Source organism: Primulina huaijiensis, chromosome 4 (assembly GCF_012295235.1).
Source record: "Primulina huaijiensis isolate GDHJ02 chromosome 4, ASM1229523v2, whole genome shotgun sequence".
Taxonomy (NCBI): Eukaryota; Viridiplantae; Streptophyta; class Magnoliopsida; order Lamiales; family Gesneriaceae; genus Primulina; species Primulina huaijiensis.
The window spans coordinates 746,964-767,331 of NC_133309.1; the positions used below are offsets into that span (position 1 = coordinate 746,964).

The following is a 20,368-nucleotide window of genomic DNA, read 5'->3' on the forward strand; positions in this document are numbered from 1 at the left end:
TTAATTTAATTAATTTTATAAATATATTTTCTAATTTTAGATTTCGATTTTTGGATAAGTTATTACGTAAATAATTAGAGAATTAAATTAAGGGTGATTTTACAATTTTGAAGTGTTCATACCTATGTAATTTTTTTTAAAGCGTTCCCTATATAATATATTATAATATAAATAATCTAAATGCATGATTCTATCATAAGTCTATTAGAACAACAGCTACCAAAAATTTCCTCCTGATATCACCTACATATAGAATCAAGGGCTATAATAATAAACATAAGAAATCATACAAGACAAAGTCATGGGTTAACTTTGTGAGATGCATACCGACCCATCTTGACCAATGAAAAATTATTATTTTTATGTAGAAAGTATTATTTTTTATCACATGTGATCAGCTGTGCACACTTATGTGAGCATCAATTAAGTTAATACTCATTTATTAGATGTGATAAAACATATAAAAAGTGTACATCAAATAGATGAACGTCACATTATCGAAGCTCACATAAGTGTACACGGTGGGTATTATACATCTACATCATTTAATTTTTAGATATCATTCTTAATAATAAAAAATAATTCAAATCTCTTTCTATATATCTTATTAAAAAGTTGAGAGATATATATTGGTCTGTGGTATGTCCAATATCAAAATTTTAAATTGCAAAGTCCAACTTCCTCTCCCCACTCTATGTCTACACACTCTTTCACATATTCCTTTAAAAAGTATAGTCATTGTCGATAATTTTTTAATGTACATGCAAGACATTATAATATTTTAATGTACATGCAAGACATTATAATATTTATATATTATTTTACAGATGCACATGGTGACTAATATCCATGGTAATTATTATTTCAACGATATAAACACGCTGTGTGCAGTACTAGTTGATATTCATTGGTGACTAATAACTATGATAATAATTATTCTAATTATATGAATACATCGTCGCGTGCATTGGGACACTAGTCAATAACAATAAATATGAAGATCACAATATATTCAGTCAATAAATCATTTGTAATCTTCTAGTTACGTCAAAAATATCCATGGTGATTATTATTTCAACTGTATAAACACGTCGCATGCAGTATTAGTTAATATTCGTTTGTGACTAGTATCGATGATAATTATTATTCTGACTATATGAATACGTCGCCGCGTGCATAGGGGCACTAGTTGATAACAATAAATATGAAAATCACAATACATTCAATCAATAAATCATTTGTAATCTTCTAGTTACGCCAAATCATCATTTGTGGATATATAGATTAATTATCTTGTATCAATCTTAAAGTTTCAAATATCCGTTGAAAGCACATTTGGAACCTAAGGATTCTTTAGAAATTACTAGTAAATCGTGACACACGCGTGGTGAGCATTAAATATTTCAATGTACATATATATATATATATAAATTTTTTAATATATATATATAAATTTTTTTAATAACCTAACAATATAATTAAAGTTCGAATTTTTGGTTTCTTTTTCTAAAAAATTGATACGTTTATAATATCTTAATTAATAAACTTGTTGAGTTTTAAAATTTAAAAATTCAATCATAATGTTTTATTATTTTAATAACTAATAATATTAATAGATAATTTCAACAATTATCTATATTTGGCCATCGAAATGACATGTTTTTCAAATCAAAAGGGAAACGAGAGTATCTTTCAAGATATGTCAAAGAATTCGTTTGGATAACATTTAGATATCAAAATTATCACAATCTTAACAAACTTAATCACAAAAACAAAATTTGGATTCATCTTTGAATCTCTATAAATTATAAAAACATTACTTCTCTACTCAAATTCTCGAAAAAAGTAGAGAAAAAATGGCAGCAAGACCATTCCTCATCCTCTCTTTACTAGCGGCCACATTTCTGTTCACCTTCACTTGTGCAAGAAATGGTCCCTTGGCACAGATTATGGACTCCACCTCCACCGTCAATGCGAACTACACTCACGTTTGTGACGCGGCTCGGTTTTTGGATCTCGGTTTGAACATCAAAGACTTCGCATACTGCGACACCTCACTCTCTTACGAGGTACGCGTCAAGGATTTGGTTGACAGGATGACATTGTCTGAGAAAGTGAACCAGATCGGAGACACGGCCAATGGGGTTCCGAGAATCGGGCTCCCACAGTACGAGTGGTGGTCGGAGGCATTGCACGGTGTGTCGGACGTGGGACAATGGAACAGCAAAGCCTCATTCTTCGACGATGTTGTCCCTGGTGCAACAAGTTTTCCAACTCCTATTACCACAGCTGCTAGTTTTAACCAATCTTTGTGGAAAAAGATTGGCCAGGTAATATACTCAAAAATGGATTCTTTGTATAGTATTCATCGTCGGAGCGAAATCATCTTCTCCATTTGATGTTACATAAATATACTATATGGTATAGATACATGACTCTACCCTTAAGTTTTATATTTTGACTCGATCTTTACGTAATTAAGAAAAATCGGAATTTTAAATTTAAATATATATTTTATTGAAAATTCTTGCCCCTAATAACATGCATGCATTGTATTTGTTTTCCTTATTTTCATGATTTTTTGACCCTTTTATAATAGCTCAAATATAGCTCTTGGATCGATTAATTTACCTATAACATATTGTCTTTTTTTATTTTGGGTGTCTTTTAGGCGGTTTCGACAGAAGCAAGAGCCATGCACAACTTAGGCCATGCGGGGCTGACATTTTGGAGTCCTAACATTAACGTCGTTAGGGATCCTAGGTGGGGAAGAGCCCTCGAAACACCCGGCGAGGACCCTTACGTCGTGGGCGAGTATGCAGCCAACTATGTACGAGGTTTACAAGATGTCGAGGGAACTGAGAATGCAACAGATCTCAACTCTAGGCCTATTAAGGTTGCTGCTTGCTGCAAGCATTATGCAGCTTATGATGTGGACAACTGGCTTGGAATCGAGCGTTACAACTACGACGCAAGAGTAATATACATGATCACTCTCACTCTAAATTTGAGTTGGAATGTGATGTATTATCAACTTTTTCAAATTTGAATACAGGTGACTGAGCAAGACATGCTAGAGACATTTCTTAAGCCATTCGAAATGTGCGTGAAAGAGGGCGACGTGACTAGCGTGATGTGTTCTTACAACAAGATTAATGGCATTCCAGCGTGCGCAGATCCGCGGCTTCTGAGGGATAAAATAAGAGGAGAATGGGATCTTCACGGGTAATGAATGATTTATATTGATGTTTTGGTATTTGTATATGGTAACAGCTACTTCATTTTTCGATTCGCCCTTGCAGATACATTGTTTCAGACTGCGATTCCATTGAAGTGATGATAAATCATCAAAAATGGCTTAAAGACGAGCCCGAGGATGCTGTTGCTCAAGCTCTAAAAGCAGGTCGGATTAGTTTGTTTTAACATAAAACTTAATTTCTGCCTTTTGCATTAATCTGTTTTCTTGTTATATGTATATGTATCATATAGGATTGGACTTGGATTGCGGGAATTATTACACTAACTATGCTAGAAACTCGGTAAGAAAGGGGAAAGTGAGCGAAAAAGATATAGACGTTGCCCTGAAGAATCTGTACATTGTTCTCATGAGGCTTGGCTTTTTCGATGGAAGCCCGCAATTCGACAAGCTGGACATGACTAATGTGTGCAGTGATGAGCACATTGAACTAGCAACCGAGGCAGCACGCGAAGGAATCGTTCTCCTTAAGAACGACAATCAAGCATTGCCTTTGAGCACAGACAAGATAAAGACCATAGCAGTCGTCGGGCCGCATGCAAATGCCACGAGCGCCATGATCGGCAACTATGCAGGTATGCCTGATTCAATGACATGAACATAAATCTCATGCTTCAAATTTCATTTCTAAAAAGATGAATCATACAGGTGTTCCATGTCAGTACACATCTCCAATCGACGGCTTCGCCAAGTATGGAAAAGTGATCTACGAAATGGGGTGTGGAGATGTAGCATGCAAAAATGATAGCATGATCTTCCCAGCAGTCCAAGCGGCAAAGAAAGCTGATGCAACCATAGTTGTGGTCGGAATCGATTTAAGCATCGAGGCTGAAAGCTTAGACAGGGAAGATTTGCTCCTTCCAGGCTACCAGGATCAACTGATCAATCAAGTTGCAGCCCAATCCAAAGGCCCTGTAGTGGTAGTCATCATGTCGGCTGGCGGTGTGGACGTTTCATTCTCCAAGGGTTCTTCCAAGGTTCATTCTATTCTATGGGCCGGATATCCCGGAGAAGAAGGCGGCCAGGCTATAGCCGACGTCGTGTTTGGCAAATACAATCCCGGAGGGAGACTGCCTCTAACCTGGCACGAAAATGAATACGTCGACATGCTACCAATGACATCCATGCCCTTGAGACCAATCGACCACCTCGGTTACCCTGGACGAACATACAAATTCCACAGCAGCTCAAGCGTTTATCCCTTCGGATACGGCCTTAGCTACACCAAATTCTCCTACTCTCTCGTTTCCTCCACGAAATCTCTGCAGGTCCAGTTGAACAAGTTCCAGCACTGTCGAGAGATGAACTACACCGAAGGCTCATACAAACCAGCCTGCCCCGCAATTCTCATCGACGACTTGCGATGCGACGAACACCACAGTGTTGAGCTGAATTTAGAGGTCAAGAACGTCGGCGAGAGGGATGGAAGCGAAGTCGTGATTGTGTATTGGGTTCCGCCTAGCGGCATCGTGGACGCACCTATTAAACAGGTTGTTGCTTTTAGAAGAGTCTTTGTTGCTGCCGGGAAGAGTGAGAAGGCTAGTTTTGTATTGAATGCTTGCAAGAGCCTGGGAGTTGTCGATTATAAGGGTTACAATTTGATACCTTCCGGTGGCAGTAATTTCATCATCGGAGATAATATGCTCAAAGTTCCGGTCAACATAGATTTTCAACATTAGTTAGATCATGTGGTTGAGTAAGTAATTTTTTTTTTCATTTCAATTCGTTAGGCTTTGAATTTATAATAAATGTTTGGTGTAATTTTGGTAAATTCTATTTTTATGCTATTATTGAACGAATTGAATTCTACGTTTAAGTGAAAATTTTAATTTGGAAAAATATTTTTGGGTTTTGGTCCATTAATTTTTCAAAGTTTAGTTTTAGTATACTAAATTTTAATTTTCGACTATTTTGGTTTAATTGCTGTCTTGACAGCTTGACAAGACAACATTTGCCAAAATCACATCGATTTCCGATGTCACGTCAGCATTTTTTAGCGTCACATCAGCAATTGGACCAAAATAGCTGAAAATTAAAAGTTAGTGTACCTGCATCAAAACCAAACTTTGAAAACTTAGTAGATCAAAACCCAAAATTGAACAAAAAAATTATTTTCCCTTGTACTTTTAACATGTGTAATACAACAAAATAAAGATAACTTAAATCTAATGAAGAAGTGATTATCAAATTCATTAATTTATGTAAGTTCGTTGGAATTAAGTTATTTTAGCTTTGCACAGGTTTTGTGTCTCTTTTGGCTCCGAATTTTTTTTAACCATTCTTAGTTTGTATGTCTGTTTCCAAACGAAAGCAAAAAAACAAATGTGAAATCAAGGAGAAGATGCCGCGATGGGAACTCCCAAAAACAACTTTCGAGCTTCATGAGAAAGCAGCAGAGGAGAAAGCCTTTGAGCCCATAACACAAATAATATAAAGATATTGTCTCAATCACTTGCTTTGCTGGTGTCACATTCCCGACAAATAATTAAATTTTTATATTTTCCAATATATAAATTTAATAACTTTTTGCAAAATATAATTTCCGGGTTCTGAATGCATTTTAAGCTAATTTTAGGGGATAAATCGATGTTTGTTAAAAAGAGGCTTTGAGAAAGCCCGACAACCCGTTTTGCTGACGAGGGTCAATATACACACAGCTTGCGCTGCAGCTCTTCTTCCATTTCATCCCTCTTAAACACAAAATTTTCATCTTCCGAGTTGTTTTGAGGTGTAATTTCACTTGAAATGGAAAATATTGGCCTCGTTTCGTCTCCCAATGTTGTACTGGGTCTCCCTTCAAACCACCGGAACTCGATGATTTCCAGTAAACCCTTCATGGGTATACCGAATTTACTGAGGAAAACTGGGAAAAATGACAGATGCGGAAAGCCCAATTCCTCATTTTCTGCTCTTGCTCTGTTTCAGGGCCCCAAAACCACCAAGACTATAGGTATCGTCCTTTTAGTTTCGCGTCGCCGATTGGTTTGTACAGGGATATGTATGTATGTTTTTTTTTCTTTTCTTTTTCTGAAGATGCCATGAAATCTTTACCATGAACTGTCTTTTTGTTTGAATTTTCGGTGATTCTAAAACAAGATTGCTATTGTTGCTTTTTTTAAATAAATAAAAAAAAATACATGGTTGCGAGTCCATTAAAGATTAAACCTTTGCAGTGCAATCTTGTATTTGTATCTATAGCTCCCGCTTGTTTATGATAGTTTCTTGGAATTGCATTTTCATTTGCGTTTATTTATGCTTGATGCTGGTAGACATGCTATTTCCTCATGTACACCACTACTATATCTGTATTTCAGTTGTTTTATATGGATGATTTTCCATACTTTCCTCGTGTACACTTCTATTTATTTATGTACATTTTTTTGTAGAAGGGGAGCTCTGTGTTGAGATTTCTTTTCTTTTTTGTTTCATCGTGTTACATAAAGAAAGACCGGTGTGCATTGGAATTTGTCATAGCACTTACCATTATATGAATACCATCATTCCATGTTTGTTTCTACACAAATAACTAGTTTTAGCTTGGGATTTATTTGGTCATTCATACTGGTCTGCTGTCATCCTCTCTTTCTGGTTCTTGTGCTGCTTATCGTTCTAGTATAACCTCCATGGAGTTTCAGGGAGAGTTGAAAGGGACTGTTTTGCAAGCATATCTTCATCAAATAGCCAAGAGACAACTGCAGTTAGTGTAAATCCACAGCTTTCAGTACCACCTCCTTCCTCCGTGTAATAATCTATAGCTGTTTTCATTAATTGGCAAGTTTCGTTAAGGAATAAAGAGACTATGAACAAGATTTTTTTTCATTATCTGGTGACTAACATTTTCTTCCCCGACCTTCCTCTCCCTTTCCCTTTCCCTCCCTCGCTATCCCTTCAATCTTATGCATCACATGCTCAAATAGGGGGTCACCACTGTTCTGGATCGGAGTTGGTGTTGGTCTCTCAGCACTTTTTTCATGGGTTAGTACTACTATGCAGTTTGTTAGTTTGTCTTAGATTTCTTGGTCCACCTTTTGGCTTTAGAGTTAATACTTACGCTATCTTTCTGACTTTGCATTTATTTCAGGTGGCTGGAAGAACGAAGGTGAGTGACTTATTCCATATTTCCTATTTTGCTACCGTTTTCTGGCAATCTTACTGCTCGTATATACATTGTAGAAAAGGAGATAATATCTTATGTCATGTAAACGGTGTGTTATTCTTATGGTACCAATAATGATAAGCTGGATACATGGCGGGACATGATATTATTATTTTATTTCTATGTGCATATTCTGTAGTTAGTAATTGTTTAATTTTAATGTCACCATTATTTTTCTCCATTATCAATCAAGTCATCTATGAGGTAAGAGATGATTTGGCTTGTGAAGTGGCTACATCATTTTAGTTCTTTTTCAACAACGTATGGAGAATAAATTTAGTGTGCTGTCAGAGGAATTGATAAAACTATTTTGGTTTGTCGCAAGTCACTTATTATTTGGTTATAACTCATGTTGCAGAAATATGCAATGGAACAAGCTTTAAAAACATGGACTCAACAGATGAGTTTGCAGAATAATCCATACGGTAATGCCGGATTTGCTCCTGGTTCGCCTTTCCCGTTTCCGCCACCCACACCCCCGATGCCAGATTCATCTAGAGCTTCAACTCCTATGGCATCTCAAGCTGTAACTGTTGATGTACCTGTAACAAAAGTTGAGGATCCTCCAATCGTATCTGTCGATTATGGCACAGAAACCGAGAAGGGACCAAAGAAATATGGTATTTCAGCTTCCCTTGTTGTCTCTTATACGTGGCATGTGTCTCTCTTATGCAGAAATTATAACAGAATGAAGTGTAAGTTTTTTGATATTCAAATTTTCACAGATCATCTTTCACTATTATTTTCGTGCTAGTCGATATTCCTGGCTTCAACATGATCCCCACCACCTTTGTTACTTCAGAGATTATGCCAGTTCCTTTTATGGTTTCCGTTTTCGATACTCTATAGATATGAATATGTTTTTGTTGCAGCTTTTGTGGATGTTTCCCCTCAAGAAACAGTTCAGAAGAATGCGTTTGAGGGCTATAAAGAATCGACCCAGACAGATCCACATCCTTCACAGCCAGTGAGTTGAACTGTCATTTGAGTCTGAGCAAATAACTTATAATGATATTTTCATTAGTTTCTTTTTGTTTGATAATCTCCAAAAGGTTTCTCAAAATGGTTCAGCTACAAAGTTTGAAACAGGTACTCAAGAAGGTTTCTCTACTGGTAAGTTGCCATTTGTTTTCTGTGTTGTATTGTAATGTCATATTTGCAACCATATACCTAGCTGTTGAAATATGTGTCGACTTATCAAAAGAAACCTTTTTTTCCTGATTTGGTGTATTTGATCACTGCTCCATGTGGAGCCAATTCATTTCTACCTTTTCAGATGCCTATTTTTTTAAAATGTTTTAAGTTTAAGCTATTTTAAAGAACTGCCCTGAAAAATTCTTGCGGAGGTATAACCATGAAGTTCAGGTTTCTATGCCAACGGATTTTTTGCAAATTAAATTAAGGTTTATTCCTTCTTATGAATTCTTCCAGTTCCTTGATGGACAAAGTACAAGATGTTTTTGAAGATGATGTGAAATTGAAGATGTTGTCCTTACAGTTATTTAATAAGTTAATTTATTGTTGTTTGCAGAATTTATTATAAGTGAATGAAATCTTATCCAGTGAAATAGCCCAATTAGGTTTTTACTCTTATGCACAGGTACAGCAAACCCTCTCTTGTCCGTGGATGCTTTGGAGAAAATGATGGAAGATCCAACTGTGCAAAAAATGGTTTATCCGTAAGATGGCCTTTTGCCTTGCATTTCATTCTCATTCACTTATGATATGAAGTTTTGTTCTGTAATTGAAATATTCTTTGAGTATGTTAATGAGTTGAGATCCTCATCGATCTTCTATATCTTTTAGTATGTGTCTAATGCTTTTAAAATTCTGCTATTGATGGTATGTTAGATGAATATTAAGAATAATATTTTTTCACTGTTTATCATTCTTGAACATCCATTTTATTAAAATAATTCATAAAATATTATATGATGTTTATCTCTTTGTTCTTCAGAGTTTTCCAACATAATTTTCACAATCATTATAGTGTCACTTGTGCATATTACTAGTAAGAGAAAAGGGGACCTGCTGTTCATTTTAATATTTTTGCAGTTATTTACCAGAGGAGATGAGGAATCCTTCTACCTTTAAATGTGAGTTTATCTTTCATTATAAGACATTAAGTTTTAAAATTCTTCGATTGACTCGCTGAAAATTGCTTGTACACTTCGTTTTTAATTTGTCCTGGCTTAGATTGGATATCGATTTGTCAAACGCAACTCAATGGGATCTTGATAAATTTAAGTTTATTTAATTTTTTGTTCGTGTGTACATTTGTTCTTTCGACTGTGAAATGTGATGAAAACCAATTTCCATTCATCTCACTTACCTCTTTCTCGATTTTCATCCACTAAATCTGAGGTCTGAATGGTGATTGATCTAGCCCTTAAGTCTATCATGTTAACATTCAAATGCAATTGCATGTGATACTACAGGGATGCTACAAAATCCACAATACCGTCAGCAACTTCAAGATATGCTGTAAGTATATTTTGCAAATGCCGTCACTTTGGAGATTTCCAACTAAAGCATGCTTTTATATAAATTTTATCAAAGCTGATCGTGTCATGCCCTTGTTTTCCCATGTAGAAGGCTCTTTCGATCTTTTATATTCATCGTCGTGACATGAAATTGCTTGTGTTTTACATGTTTCTTTTGTGGCTGCACTGTACGTCCAAGAACAATGTATTCTATGGTTTGAACTTTGAACTAAAGAATGTTGTTTCAGGTCTCTTTCCGATTATTTTCTATATCACTTACATCAGTCTACCGTCTTTCTGTCGCCCTGTTGATCACACATACTTTTTAAGATTTATGGATTTGTCTACGAGATGCTGTGCATGTTGTCAAATTTCAGTTTGCTATTCAGTATTGGTCTCATCCTTGCTGTGTTGACCTATTTACTCATTTCCTATAGAAACTAGAATATAAATGTGTAATACTTACTAAAAAAATGAATATAAAAGTATACAATTAGTTGGTTGAATTCTTTACCTGGTGCGAATAGCTCCACTACGGTCAAAAACTCATAGCATTTGTAATTTAACTTTTCAATGCCCAAGAAGCCTTACTTCATTGAAAATTTACTTCTTTTTCCTAAAATTTTCCCAGTACTAACATGGGCGGAAGCCCTGAATGGGACAAACGCATGATGGAGAACTTGAAAAACTTTGACCTCAGCAGTCCCGAGGTCAAGCAGCAGTTTGGTGAGTACAATCTGCAACAAACCTTTGTTGGTGTTTAATGAAATTAAAATGTTTGTGTTTGTCTTATTGCTGTCTTGTGTAATTTTATCACCTTGTGTAATTTTATCATCTTATGATTGCTCCTATACTGTATATGTTGCAGATCAGATAGGCCTTACTCCTGAAGAAGTGATTTCTAAAATAATGGCCAATCCTGATGTTGCAATGGCATTTCAAAATCCAAGAGTTCAAGCCGCTATCATGGATGTAAGCATCTTCTTTTTGTTCTATACGATTGAATGTATGCTGCTAGACAAATAGTTGTAACTAATGGCGCAGCAGCAAGTGCTCGGTCACAGCTTCGGGCTTCCATTTACATGTATTCCAAGCTGAAACTGTTTACGGGAGAGGGTTGTTGGAGACAGTAATCGTCCTTGCGGTTGTTTGAGATTGTCTGTGTAGCATAATATTCCAAACAAGGCATTTGTGGTGCTGAATACTTTAGAAAAATTAAGAGGCATCACTACGATCAATACAACTACAAGCACTAAATTCTGTCTCTTCCATTATTCTCTCTTATTTTTTCTTGTTAATATTCTCGCCTTGAACTCCTATGCTCATGTACTCTTTACTTGATTGGTTTTTGCAGTGTTCCCAAAATCCTTTGAATATAGCCAAGTACCAAAACGACAAAGAGGTAATGAAACAACCCCTTGCAACCTTGGCATTGCTTTTGTTTTTATAAAAACCGAACCAATCCATCTGTAACGAAAATTTCTCTCATGATGTTACTCCATGACGAGCCTTATTCGGTTCTTACTACTTGCTGCATTTGATTTTTCGACCTTGAAGGTAGATTGTAATTTTGTCATCCTTCATGACTCAGGTTATGGATGTTTTCAATAAAATATCAGAACTCTTCCCTGGGGCCTCAGGTATTTAATTTTCTCGTAGCAGCAAATAAAGTCGGGTATAGGCACTCTGATCTCCCCCGGACAGCAGAGATACCATAACTTCCTATCACATTTGACGCCCATGGTTACCAAGACTGTATTGGCATCTCCCTCCCGATCGAAAAAGATAAATATACTAGCAAATCCACATTCGGGTTTATGCCAGATATTCTCCCTTTGGTTTCTTACAAGATGCTGTTGTGTCTGATGTAAATTTTTACCAGATGATCGTTTGAGGTTTTAAAGTTGGTCTTTGGAGTTATATTTCTTAATCCTCCTTCGCCTTTTGGTTCGTAATCGGTTTGTGAGACACAAGAACTGTCCTTTTTTTCCCAGCTAAATGTGTAGAAACAAAATCTTGTTGAAGTTGCCTCGTTGTTATGGACTTGTGTCTTTGGTCACATATTTAGTAATTTGATGACACATATTTTTTTCGATTTTTATTTAAAAAAATTAGTGTTTTGAGTATGTTAATCGCATGTCCAAGAGATCATATATCAACACATGAGTAATATTAATGTTGATAGTGTTAAAACATGCCTTAATAGGTTTATGGTCAGGTAGCATTGTTAAGATAGCTTGAACTCTCTGTTCTTACTCTTTGCATAAATAATTATATATTGTATGGCATGTCATCGTTTAAAATATATGATCGAACTAATTTTTAGAAGCATCAATCGAGTTATAGACTTAATTAAATTGCGGTTTATATTTGATCATGAATTCAACTCTCAAACCCACGCCTATAATTCCCCCCGAACCCACAGATCGCAACAATGGCGACCGCCGCCGCAGCCTGTCATAACCCTTGATGCACCGTCGTCTTCCAATCCTCCAGTCTTGGTGTCGAAATTGAAGCGTCCTAAGAAGGTGTGCTGCAAAGAGGGAACGGTCGACAACGAATTCATGAACAAGAAAAGCTCAAAGAAGTGCTGCTTTTTCCACAAAGAAAAGCCTTTCGATGAGGACGATTCCGACGCGAGGACGATTGCGAGCATAATAATGGTAAAAACTACGGTGATGAGTGTTAGAGAAATCTCAACCGAAACATCCTCAAAATCTTCTCCAACATCAATTGAGCAACAATGTCAACCGCTTCCAGATTCTCCCTCAAACTGTGGCAACAAATGATCAGATAGTTTTTATCATCTTCGTTGTGTATAGGACTCTTTGTTACAGAAATAGTCATATAAATATTCCAACATGTAAACTACTTTGATAGTAATACAGAAATCGTATCTTCTGCTGCATACCTTTTAATAAGAAGAAACACATCCATGGTGGAGATGGGAATTGATGCCAAGATTGTTAATTGATTGGTTTTCTCTGTTTGTTATGGTGATGCCCGTAAGGGAAAGGCTATTACATGAAATCTCTCTTGAAATTTTCTTTTTAACTCAAAACTGTTGTATATTTTGATGATTTTGCCTGTTCTGAGCTGATGCTTCATTTTGTTTTTGAGTAATGTGGGGTGCAAATCTTGCAAATTTGTTTTGGTCTTCTGTAGTGAAATTTGCCATGTAAATTGATCGAAGGTCACGGCAGATCAAGATTTCTTCTTTCTGGCGATTGTTTATGGGGTTTGATTAGTTTTCCGCTCACCATGTTCATAGGATTCTTGATAATTTCCCAGAGCTATTCATGATTCCTTCTCAAGCTTTTAGCATTTTTACCATTGAATCATTCCCTTCTGATAGAAGAAGTGAAGGTTCTTTGATTGTTTTCTTTCCTTCTTCTTTCTTTGTTGTTGCTGAGAGTTATCTTCCTTGAACGGCTAGACCCGTTTTAAGATCATCTCCTGAACCACCTGGAAAGTAAAGAACCCGTTTCATAGTTCCTCCGTGAATAGGATTAACGTGTGGTGTTCGATGATCATCAAAGAAGATTGAAAGAAACCTTGATGGCGGTATGCATGTATTTGGCATGGAACAACTTGTTCTCGTTCGATGACGATTATTTTTGGCACCTGACGAGAAAGCTGGAACGAGGGATGTTACTTCGAAATTCTTTACTTTGGTACTATTTTGCCGTAGCTAAGAAATATCAGAATGACATTGGATATTCCCAGCTACTGAAAGCTCCAAATGCACAAATAATTTACACAATCTTCTTTGCTAATTTCATCCCGAGTGTTATTACAACTTTGCATATACTGGCAGAGACTTGTCTAGTTGTACATCAGCAAACCATAACAAACAGAAGAGCGAAAACACATAAGCATATGCGTATATTACAAGCTAAGAAAACGCTGGCAAGAAAACGCAACACAGAAACATTAAAGCTCCAAGAAACTAAACCAATACCTTCCAAAATATGCAGACCTTTAAGTTTTAACATAAAACTTAGTTAATCGCATCCTTCCATGATGCAAGAGTATTTCTGTGAGGAATGAAGAGTGTTTCTGCCCCTTCACAATATTCCTCGTCATCTCTTGAATAAACCTCCTTCGTTTCACCAGTTTCCATATCGTAAACATACAAGTAATGGCCTGGATATTCAAACACGATTTCCTTCCCATTTCTCGAGCTACAAATGGGCACAACACGCCTAACGTCAAAGTTCATGTATATGCTATAACGCTTCACCCAGTTCCCCCTTCCGTTCAAAATCCACACTTGCATCAGATTCAGTGTGGCATGAGTCACAAAACCAAGAGCTCCCCCAACGTCGACCAGTCTATCGTTCGTAACGCAAAAGATAGGTAGTTTCATGGTGCTAAATTTCTCATCCTCTAAATTCATGGAGACAAAATAGTCACTACCATGTTCCCTCGGCATCCAGTTCAATGATCCATGAACCGATACAGGCCTCTGCGTAACGTCGTGTAGTAATTCAGAAGAAGGGCCATCCATACAAGTCCATTTTCTTGTGCTCACATTCAAGATTTCACAGACGGTATACCCTGGCGCCTCACGAAACAAGTGTGCAACCTTGTACGTTCTTGCCTGGACGCAGAACGCAAAACCATAGGATTCAGGGAAACCAACCGTGCCTAATGGAAGCTTAGCATGTTTTCTGGTCAAGGGATTCATGAGTATCAATCCCTTGTTCTTGGCCTTTATACCAAGCACTAGACCGTCACAGCTCGCCCGAATATCGACTAAATCAATCACACAAGACTCAACAAAATTGTCGTTCCCACGATTCAAATCCAAGTAATGGAAGTGAGGTTTAGGCTCAACGGGCGGTAAGAGTAGGCTAGAAGTATGTGCTCTACCAACGATCAAATCTTGAGATATGAGCACTGTTTCGGACTGCTGTGCGTGAAATCTGATGAACATAGAGCCGTTGACTAAAGCATACCACTTCTTGCACACGAACTGCAGCTTGACAAGGGATTCAGCAGGAAGTATACTGAAAACCTTGACCAGCAAATCGTCAGGAATTCGCATGATTTCAAATTCACTGTCCGATTCTGAATTCTGGGCAGCAGCTCCTTTTCCCTGTGATCGCTGCTTTACAGTTTTTTCCTGCAGAAAATCTTTCAGCTTCCGCTGCCTTTTGGCGCCGGAGTTCGGCCACATCATCGGCTGATCCTCCTCGCCCTGTCTCCTTCTTTCATAGAGGCGCCGCCTCCTTTCATTCCGCATATTGGGATCCATATGGGCTCTGATTAAATCCCCCAGAATACGAGAAATCTGCTTCCAAATTCTGAAAAAAGGAGGCGACTTTTAATGGGCCCAGATCATGAATCAAGAAAAAACAAGAATTTTCTGACAAAAGAGACAAGAATGGCGATGAGAACATGAGAATTGAAAGGAATCTTTACTCAGCACTAGCTAGATAGCAGCACTGTGTATGGAAATTATTGAATAATGGTGTAAGAATTGACGAAAAGTTTGGGCAATCGGAGGAAAGTTTCGTACGTTAATTGCGTATTGAAGGACAACTTGAATAATTGAATGCTCCAACATGGGCTCTTAGAATCGGCCCATTTATTCTGAACCAGTCCAGGATTGAGCCACACTTGGTCCTAGATGAAATGGTCCAGGCCCACCTAATAAAATCCATTTACGAAGATTTATTTCCACCATTTCTTGTGCGGTTTCAAGTTAATGTCAGATAAAAAAAGATTTTGATTATAGTTTTTCGTGTGATGGTTCTCTTAGTTACGCTGCGCCCCGACCCGAGTCCCCATGTCTGTTTTTCTCATTAAAACTACTAATTTAATCACAATAAACCAAAAAATAATGAAATAATGTTTATGAAGACATTATTTTTCAATATGATTTAGTACTTAATATTATGCCATGCGCCTAAATTGTCATTATAATATTGCTAAATTGTCATTATTTTCAATTTCAGATTTATGAGTGGGAGTGTTATTGCACTCCAAAATGATCTACTATTAGATAAGATTACCTTGATAAATTTGATAAACAATAATTTTTTATTATTATTTATGTCTATTTTATAAGACATATTATAATAAATTAGAATATTTAATTTTTTAAGTTATAATATAAAAATAAAAATATAGAAGAAATAGAATACAAAAATTATTCTTTCAAAAACTTGGAGAAAATATGAATTAAAATGAAAATAAAACTAACTATTTTTTGTTTATACCAACATGAGATACGGGACGACGAGCTATCAACTTTACTTCAAAATTCTCTGTCTAAAATGAAATATGTGTCTCTACTACACAAATCTCACCACCTGATGACTTTCGCGGAGTTGGTAAACGAGTTAAAGTGCAATCCTAGCATGCAGAGCCTCAGTGTTGTCTCGTGTCATATGAACTAATGGTATATTACCATAATTACAGACTTATCAACTCGATGGATGGTAATCACTGAAAAATCTTGGGGAGGGTTGTTCAGTGAACTTATTAAATGATCACTCATCTTGTATGTTTTAAAATCTCTATGTCCCTACTAATGAAACATGGTACACAACATAACAAATATTAGTCTCAAGTTCAAGTGACTTTTACCTTCTTTTATACGATTGAATCGACTAAGAAGTTATTTAAAATATACAGTAACTTAAATATGTGTTCCATGATTGTCATCACATGTACAACCACATATTTATATTACTATAATATATTCAAAGTCTTCATCTATACAGCTTGTATGAGTATACAGATAAATAAAATATCAGAGTAAATATAAAATTTAAATTATATTAAAATAAAGATTATTTATTACACACGAGTCAATAAAATCATTAACCAACAGTTGGCTAGCAATACATCAACTCTAACAGCTCATGTTGGATTTCTTATGTCGGGATATGAAATGAATAATAAATATTTTTTTTACATGGATCAAGGGCGACTGTTCAGTCAATTAATTATGAAATATGATTAACTCTATGCGTATTATCAATATATCTACATCAAAAATATTATAAATTATTGATCTTGGAGTGGTAAAATACAAAATCTAGCCAAACTCGATTTAAATAATCACCGATGCTTTTATCAAATAAAAATATTTTAGAATATAACTATTGGAGTTCTTCTATGCTAACTAATACAGATAAGCCGCTTCGTAAAAAAAAAAAAAAAAAAAACACAAAACTTGTTAAAATCAATCATTAGGTAAATTACATCAAGATCTGTAAGACTATTCCATACGTCCAGAAGCAATTAGCCCAATTGCTAGATAGTTTAGTGCAATTCAAATTTATGATATTTTGATTTCTGCAACTACAGGGGCCAATGTACACAATTATCATTTAACAAACCAAAATTTTGGCACATATCATCCCAAGTATCTCTCAACCATACCATTCTTCTCGAACTACAGATAAAAAGACGTTCTTTAATCCATCTACCAATGCTAATACCTTATCGATTTTACCCTGTAATTTCGTCCGATTGAACCTGAAACAAAAGCACAATCATCCACATAGTCCACCAAATCAGTTTCCCTTTGAAAATTTTGAACTCGCTGAAAATAAAATGTACCTTTGGTATTTCAATACTCAAAAACTCTGTAGAAGGAGAGGTTTCTAGTAAAAAGGACAAAACATGAGTTGATATAGCAACGGGGCGTGCAACCTTCTTAGGTTTGACCTTCGAGCACTTGAGTATGTTTTTTTGTTCCTGTAATGAATGGTAAATCAGCATCATTTTAATGCATCCAAATAAAATGTTTCCACGATTCATCGGTGCAGCCAGTGTGTGCGGGCATCTTATAGTAGGGAGGGTAGATCCCAGCTATCATTTGTAGTTGCTTCTTGATTGTTGGATTGTACAAAACATTATCAACTAGTTATCCTATATCCGAAGCAAACCTCCAAATGTTATCTCCAATGGTTCTTGTCGTCAGTAATAAACAGATAATGGCCAAGTTAGTGTTGATGAAGTGTAGATTATAGGTGCAGCAATTGCAGAATATATTAGGTTCCTCTAACGAATTCAAGAAGAGACGAACAATCTTGTATGCTAAACATGTAAGCATGTCGCGGACGGCATTGAGCATCATTTGTGACTAAAGAAACTTGACATGTCGAGATCAGCCTACAGAAATACTTTTCAAAACAAAAAGTTCCATGGACAAAAACAATACCTCAAAACCATCAAACACCAAAGTATCAGAGGTGGCACTCTTTGTTAGCTGCATAACTGTAACGATTGGTATGGTCATCTCTCCGTATTTTTCCTCAGCTGTGAACCTTATAAACCTCAAATTCTCGAACATAAATGGTCGCAAACAAGGACTTACAGACATAACCTGAGCACAAATAGAAATGCCATTATGCGTCATATGTGTAATTTAGAAATGATTGTGCTAAAGTTATCTTAAACATCTTATATGCTTTGAGTTTATAAACTATTTTAACTAAACTTAAAGCTCTTACATCTTATTTTAAAATTAAACACCTAAAACTTGTGGATAAGTCACCTGAGAATATAACATGATCTTAAAATTTTAGTATTTGGTAGAATTAGACCTTTTTACTTGCATATTGGTGTTATTTTGTATAAAGCTTATAAGATCTTATAAAGAAGTCCCGCAATCTGTTTTATGCCTATTAGTTGCAGGTTTTGATGAAACAAAGACTACATAATCAAGCCGAGGCTTTGATGAAACAAAGACTACATAATCAAGCCGATCATAGAGCACAAAAATAAACCACAACTCTGTATTCTATTATTTTAACCGGGTTATTCAACTATAGTTTTCACAGCTCGACGTGATAATCACATCAAGATCAATGTATATACCTCGACTGTCCTCAACGATAGGGAGAGGGATTTAACATTCCTAAGCTGTCGAATCATTTCTATAAGACTTTCCGAGCTACTTTCCATCCTTCCATTGACTTCAAATGATGCGCACGCAGTGGGACAGCAGATATCAATCCATGCTTTGTTCACGCATGGTGAATCATCCCGGAATTTCACTTTGGCTATATGACCCTGAAACTTAAAGAAATCAAGTGCAGGAACATTCACAAAGATACTCTGCTCCACAAAACATCTCCAAGGACTCCTCCAATACTTTATCTCCAAATTCTTAAGGTTCGAGCAATTAACACCCAGGGTCTTGAGTTTATCCGCAGGCCTAATCCAACATTTGTTCAAGACCAAAGTTTCAAGGCTCAAACACCCCGAAAACACCTCCCCATTATAATTGCTATCAGAGAATTCGAAATTCTTGAGGCGCAAAATCTTTAAGTTGGGCAAGGAAAGTGACTTAGGCAACTCTATACTGGAACAAACAGCATTATTCAGGTGCAAAATTGTCAATGAGGGGGAAACGAGCAACAGTCTCGGCAACACAACGGAACCTTGTTTGGTGTAACCACGGATTCGAAGATGCCGCACCTTGTGCCTTGCTGCATAATCGATGCAATTTCTAATGAACTCCGACCCCGCCGGCGCGTTCAGCGAAAGGCGGAACATCGTGAGATTACTGTGCTCCCTGCGTTGCAACACATGGTTAACATGTGCCTCAAAAGAAAGGACATTGAGGCCCTTTGGATCAAAAAAATCATGGGGATAACACCGCCTGAAACGATAAGGGTTTAATCGTAAGAGCTTGAAATCAAGAATCTGAGACAGAGTCCACAGAAATCTGTAGCGTTTGGAGAGCATGGAAGTTTTAATGGCAGAAATTGTGTCAAGAAAAGAGAGTATATGGCTCAGAATGCTGTCTGGTAAGCAGCTGAGTCTATCAAGATCGGGTATTTCCTCATCTTTCTGTTCATTTCGGGTCATCTTCTTCCGATCGTTTGCCTCCATATCCGATCTGGGATTTGCGATCAGAAGTTGAAAAGGATGCAGAGCCACTCGATCAATAAGAAGTTTCAATATTTGGATGATTGGATCAATAAATCAAGAAAAAACACAAGAAAGTGATGTAAAATCTCGAAAATTTTGCAGGGTTTATGGTCGAATCGAATGCGACCTCACCTCAGTGAGAGAAATCAGAGGGCGGAGAATTCAGTTGGAAATGGTTTCGATCGATGATCGAACAGATCGAACCGACTCAGCAAAAATTTCGGGTCTCCCATTTTAAATATATGATTTTATTGGAAATTTGCACTTCCCACGTGTCAGTACATTAGTAGAAAAATAGATGATTTAGATTAAAAAAAATTGATAATTTATATCTCTATACTATATTATAAAGTACGAAACTCTTAGATAGTAAGATAGAAAATATCAAAATATTTAATTTTTTAATTATATTTGTTATTCTATTAAAAATCTTATGAAGTCGCTTTATATTTTACGTAGAAAAAAATCTAAACAAAATTTCCTTTTAAATCGAACAATTCTTTTAAATTGAAAATACTTTCTTCCTAATTGTTTAATATTATTTTATCAAATTAAAAATAATAATAACACATG

General features: G+C 36.2%; 4 protein-coding genes across 6 annotated transcripts; 2 read left to right on the forward strand and 2 right to left on the reverse strand.

Moving 5' to 3' along the window:
* The first annotated feature begins 1,843 nt into the window (after nt 1-1,843).
* Nucleotides 1,844-5,081, forward strand: LOC140975077 (probable beta-D-xylosidase 5). The gene is made up of 6 exons (XM_073438577.1): nt 1,844-2,330; nt 2,672-2,977; nt 3,056-3,225; nt 3,303-3,403; nt 3,490-3,831; nt 3,905-5,081. Exons 1-6 carry the CDS (start codon nt 1,857-1,859, stop codon nt 4,933-4,935), a joined length of 2,424 nt encoding a protein of 807 aa, XP_073294678.1. The 5' UTR covers nt 1,844-1,856; the 3' UTR covers nt 4,936-5,081.
* Nucleotides 5,082-5,827: 746 nt separating this feature from the next.
* LOC140975080 (protein TIC 40, chloroplastic-like) lies at nt 5,828-11,985 on the forward strand. Of its 2 annotated transcripts, none has more exons than XM_073438583.1 (14): nt 5,828-6,206; nt 6,892-6,997; nt 7,174-7,231; nt 7,338-7,355; nt 7,771-8,032; nt 8,285-8,379; nt 8,465-8,525; nt 9,013-9,091; nt 9,468-9,508; nt 9,851-9,896; nt 10,527-10,621; nt 10,764-10,867; nt 11,250-11,297; nt 11,487-11,985. In XM_073438583.1, the coding sequence occupies exons 1-14, from the start codon at nt 6,002-6,004 to the stop codon at nt 11,541-11,543; spliced, it is 1,275 nt and encodes a 424-aa protein (XP_073294684.1). In that variant the 5' UTR covers nt 5,828-6,001; the 3' UTR covers nt 11,544-11,985. The 2 variants fall into 2 exon arrangements, with proteins under 2 accessions (XP_073294684.1, XP_073294683.1); XM_073438582.1 differs by having other exon boundaries at nt 5,832-6,206; nt 6,886-6,997.
* A 1,609-nt stretch (nt 11,986-13,594) lies between these two features.
* LOC140975081 (F-box protein At3g07870-like) lies at nt 13,595-15,426 on the reverse strand. Its single transcript, XM_073438584.1, has one exon. The coding sequence runs from the start codon at nt 15,153-15,155 to the stop codon at nt 13,896-13,898; it is 1,260 nt and encodes a 419-aa protein (XP_073294685.1). The 5' UTR covers nt 15,156-15,426; the 3' UTR covers nt 13,595-13,895.
* A 1,695-nt stretch (nt 15,427-17,121) lies between these two features.
* Nucleotides 17,122-19,997, reverse strand: LOC140975079 (F-box/FBD/LRR-repeat protein At5g53840-like). Of its 2 annotated transcripts, XM_073438580.1 has the most exons (4): nt 18,737-19,997; nt 18,078-18,242; nt 17,474-17,611; nt 17,128-17,389 (listed from the first exon to the last, which is right to left on the reverse strand). In XM_073438580.1, the coding sequence occupies exons 1-4, from the start codon at nt 19,754-19,756 to the stop codon at nt 17,363-17,365; spliced, it is 1,350 nt and encodes a 449-aa protein (XP_073294681.1). In that variant the 5' UTR covers nt 19,757-19,997; the 3' UTR covers nt 17,128-17,362. The 2 variants fall into 2 exon arrangements, with proteins under 2 accessions (XP_073294682.1, XP_073294681.1); XM_073438581.1 differs by lacking the exon at nt 18,078-18,242 and having other exon boundaries at nt 17,122-17,389.
* Nucleotides 19,998-20,368: the final 371 nt, after the last annotated feature.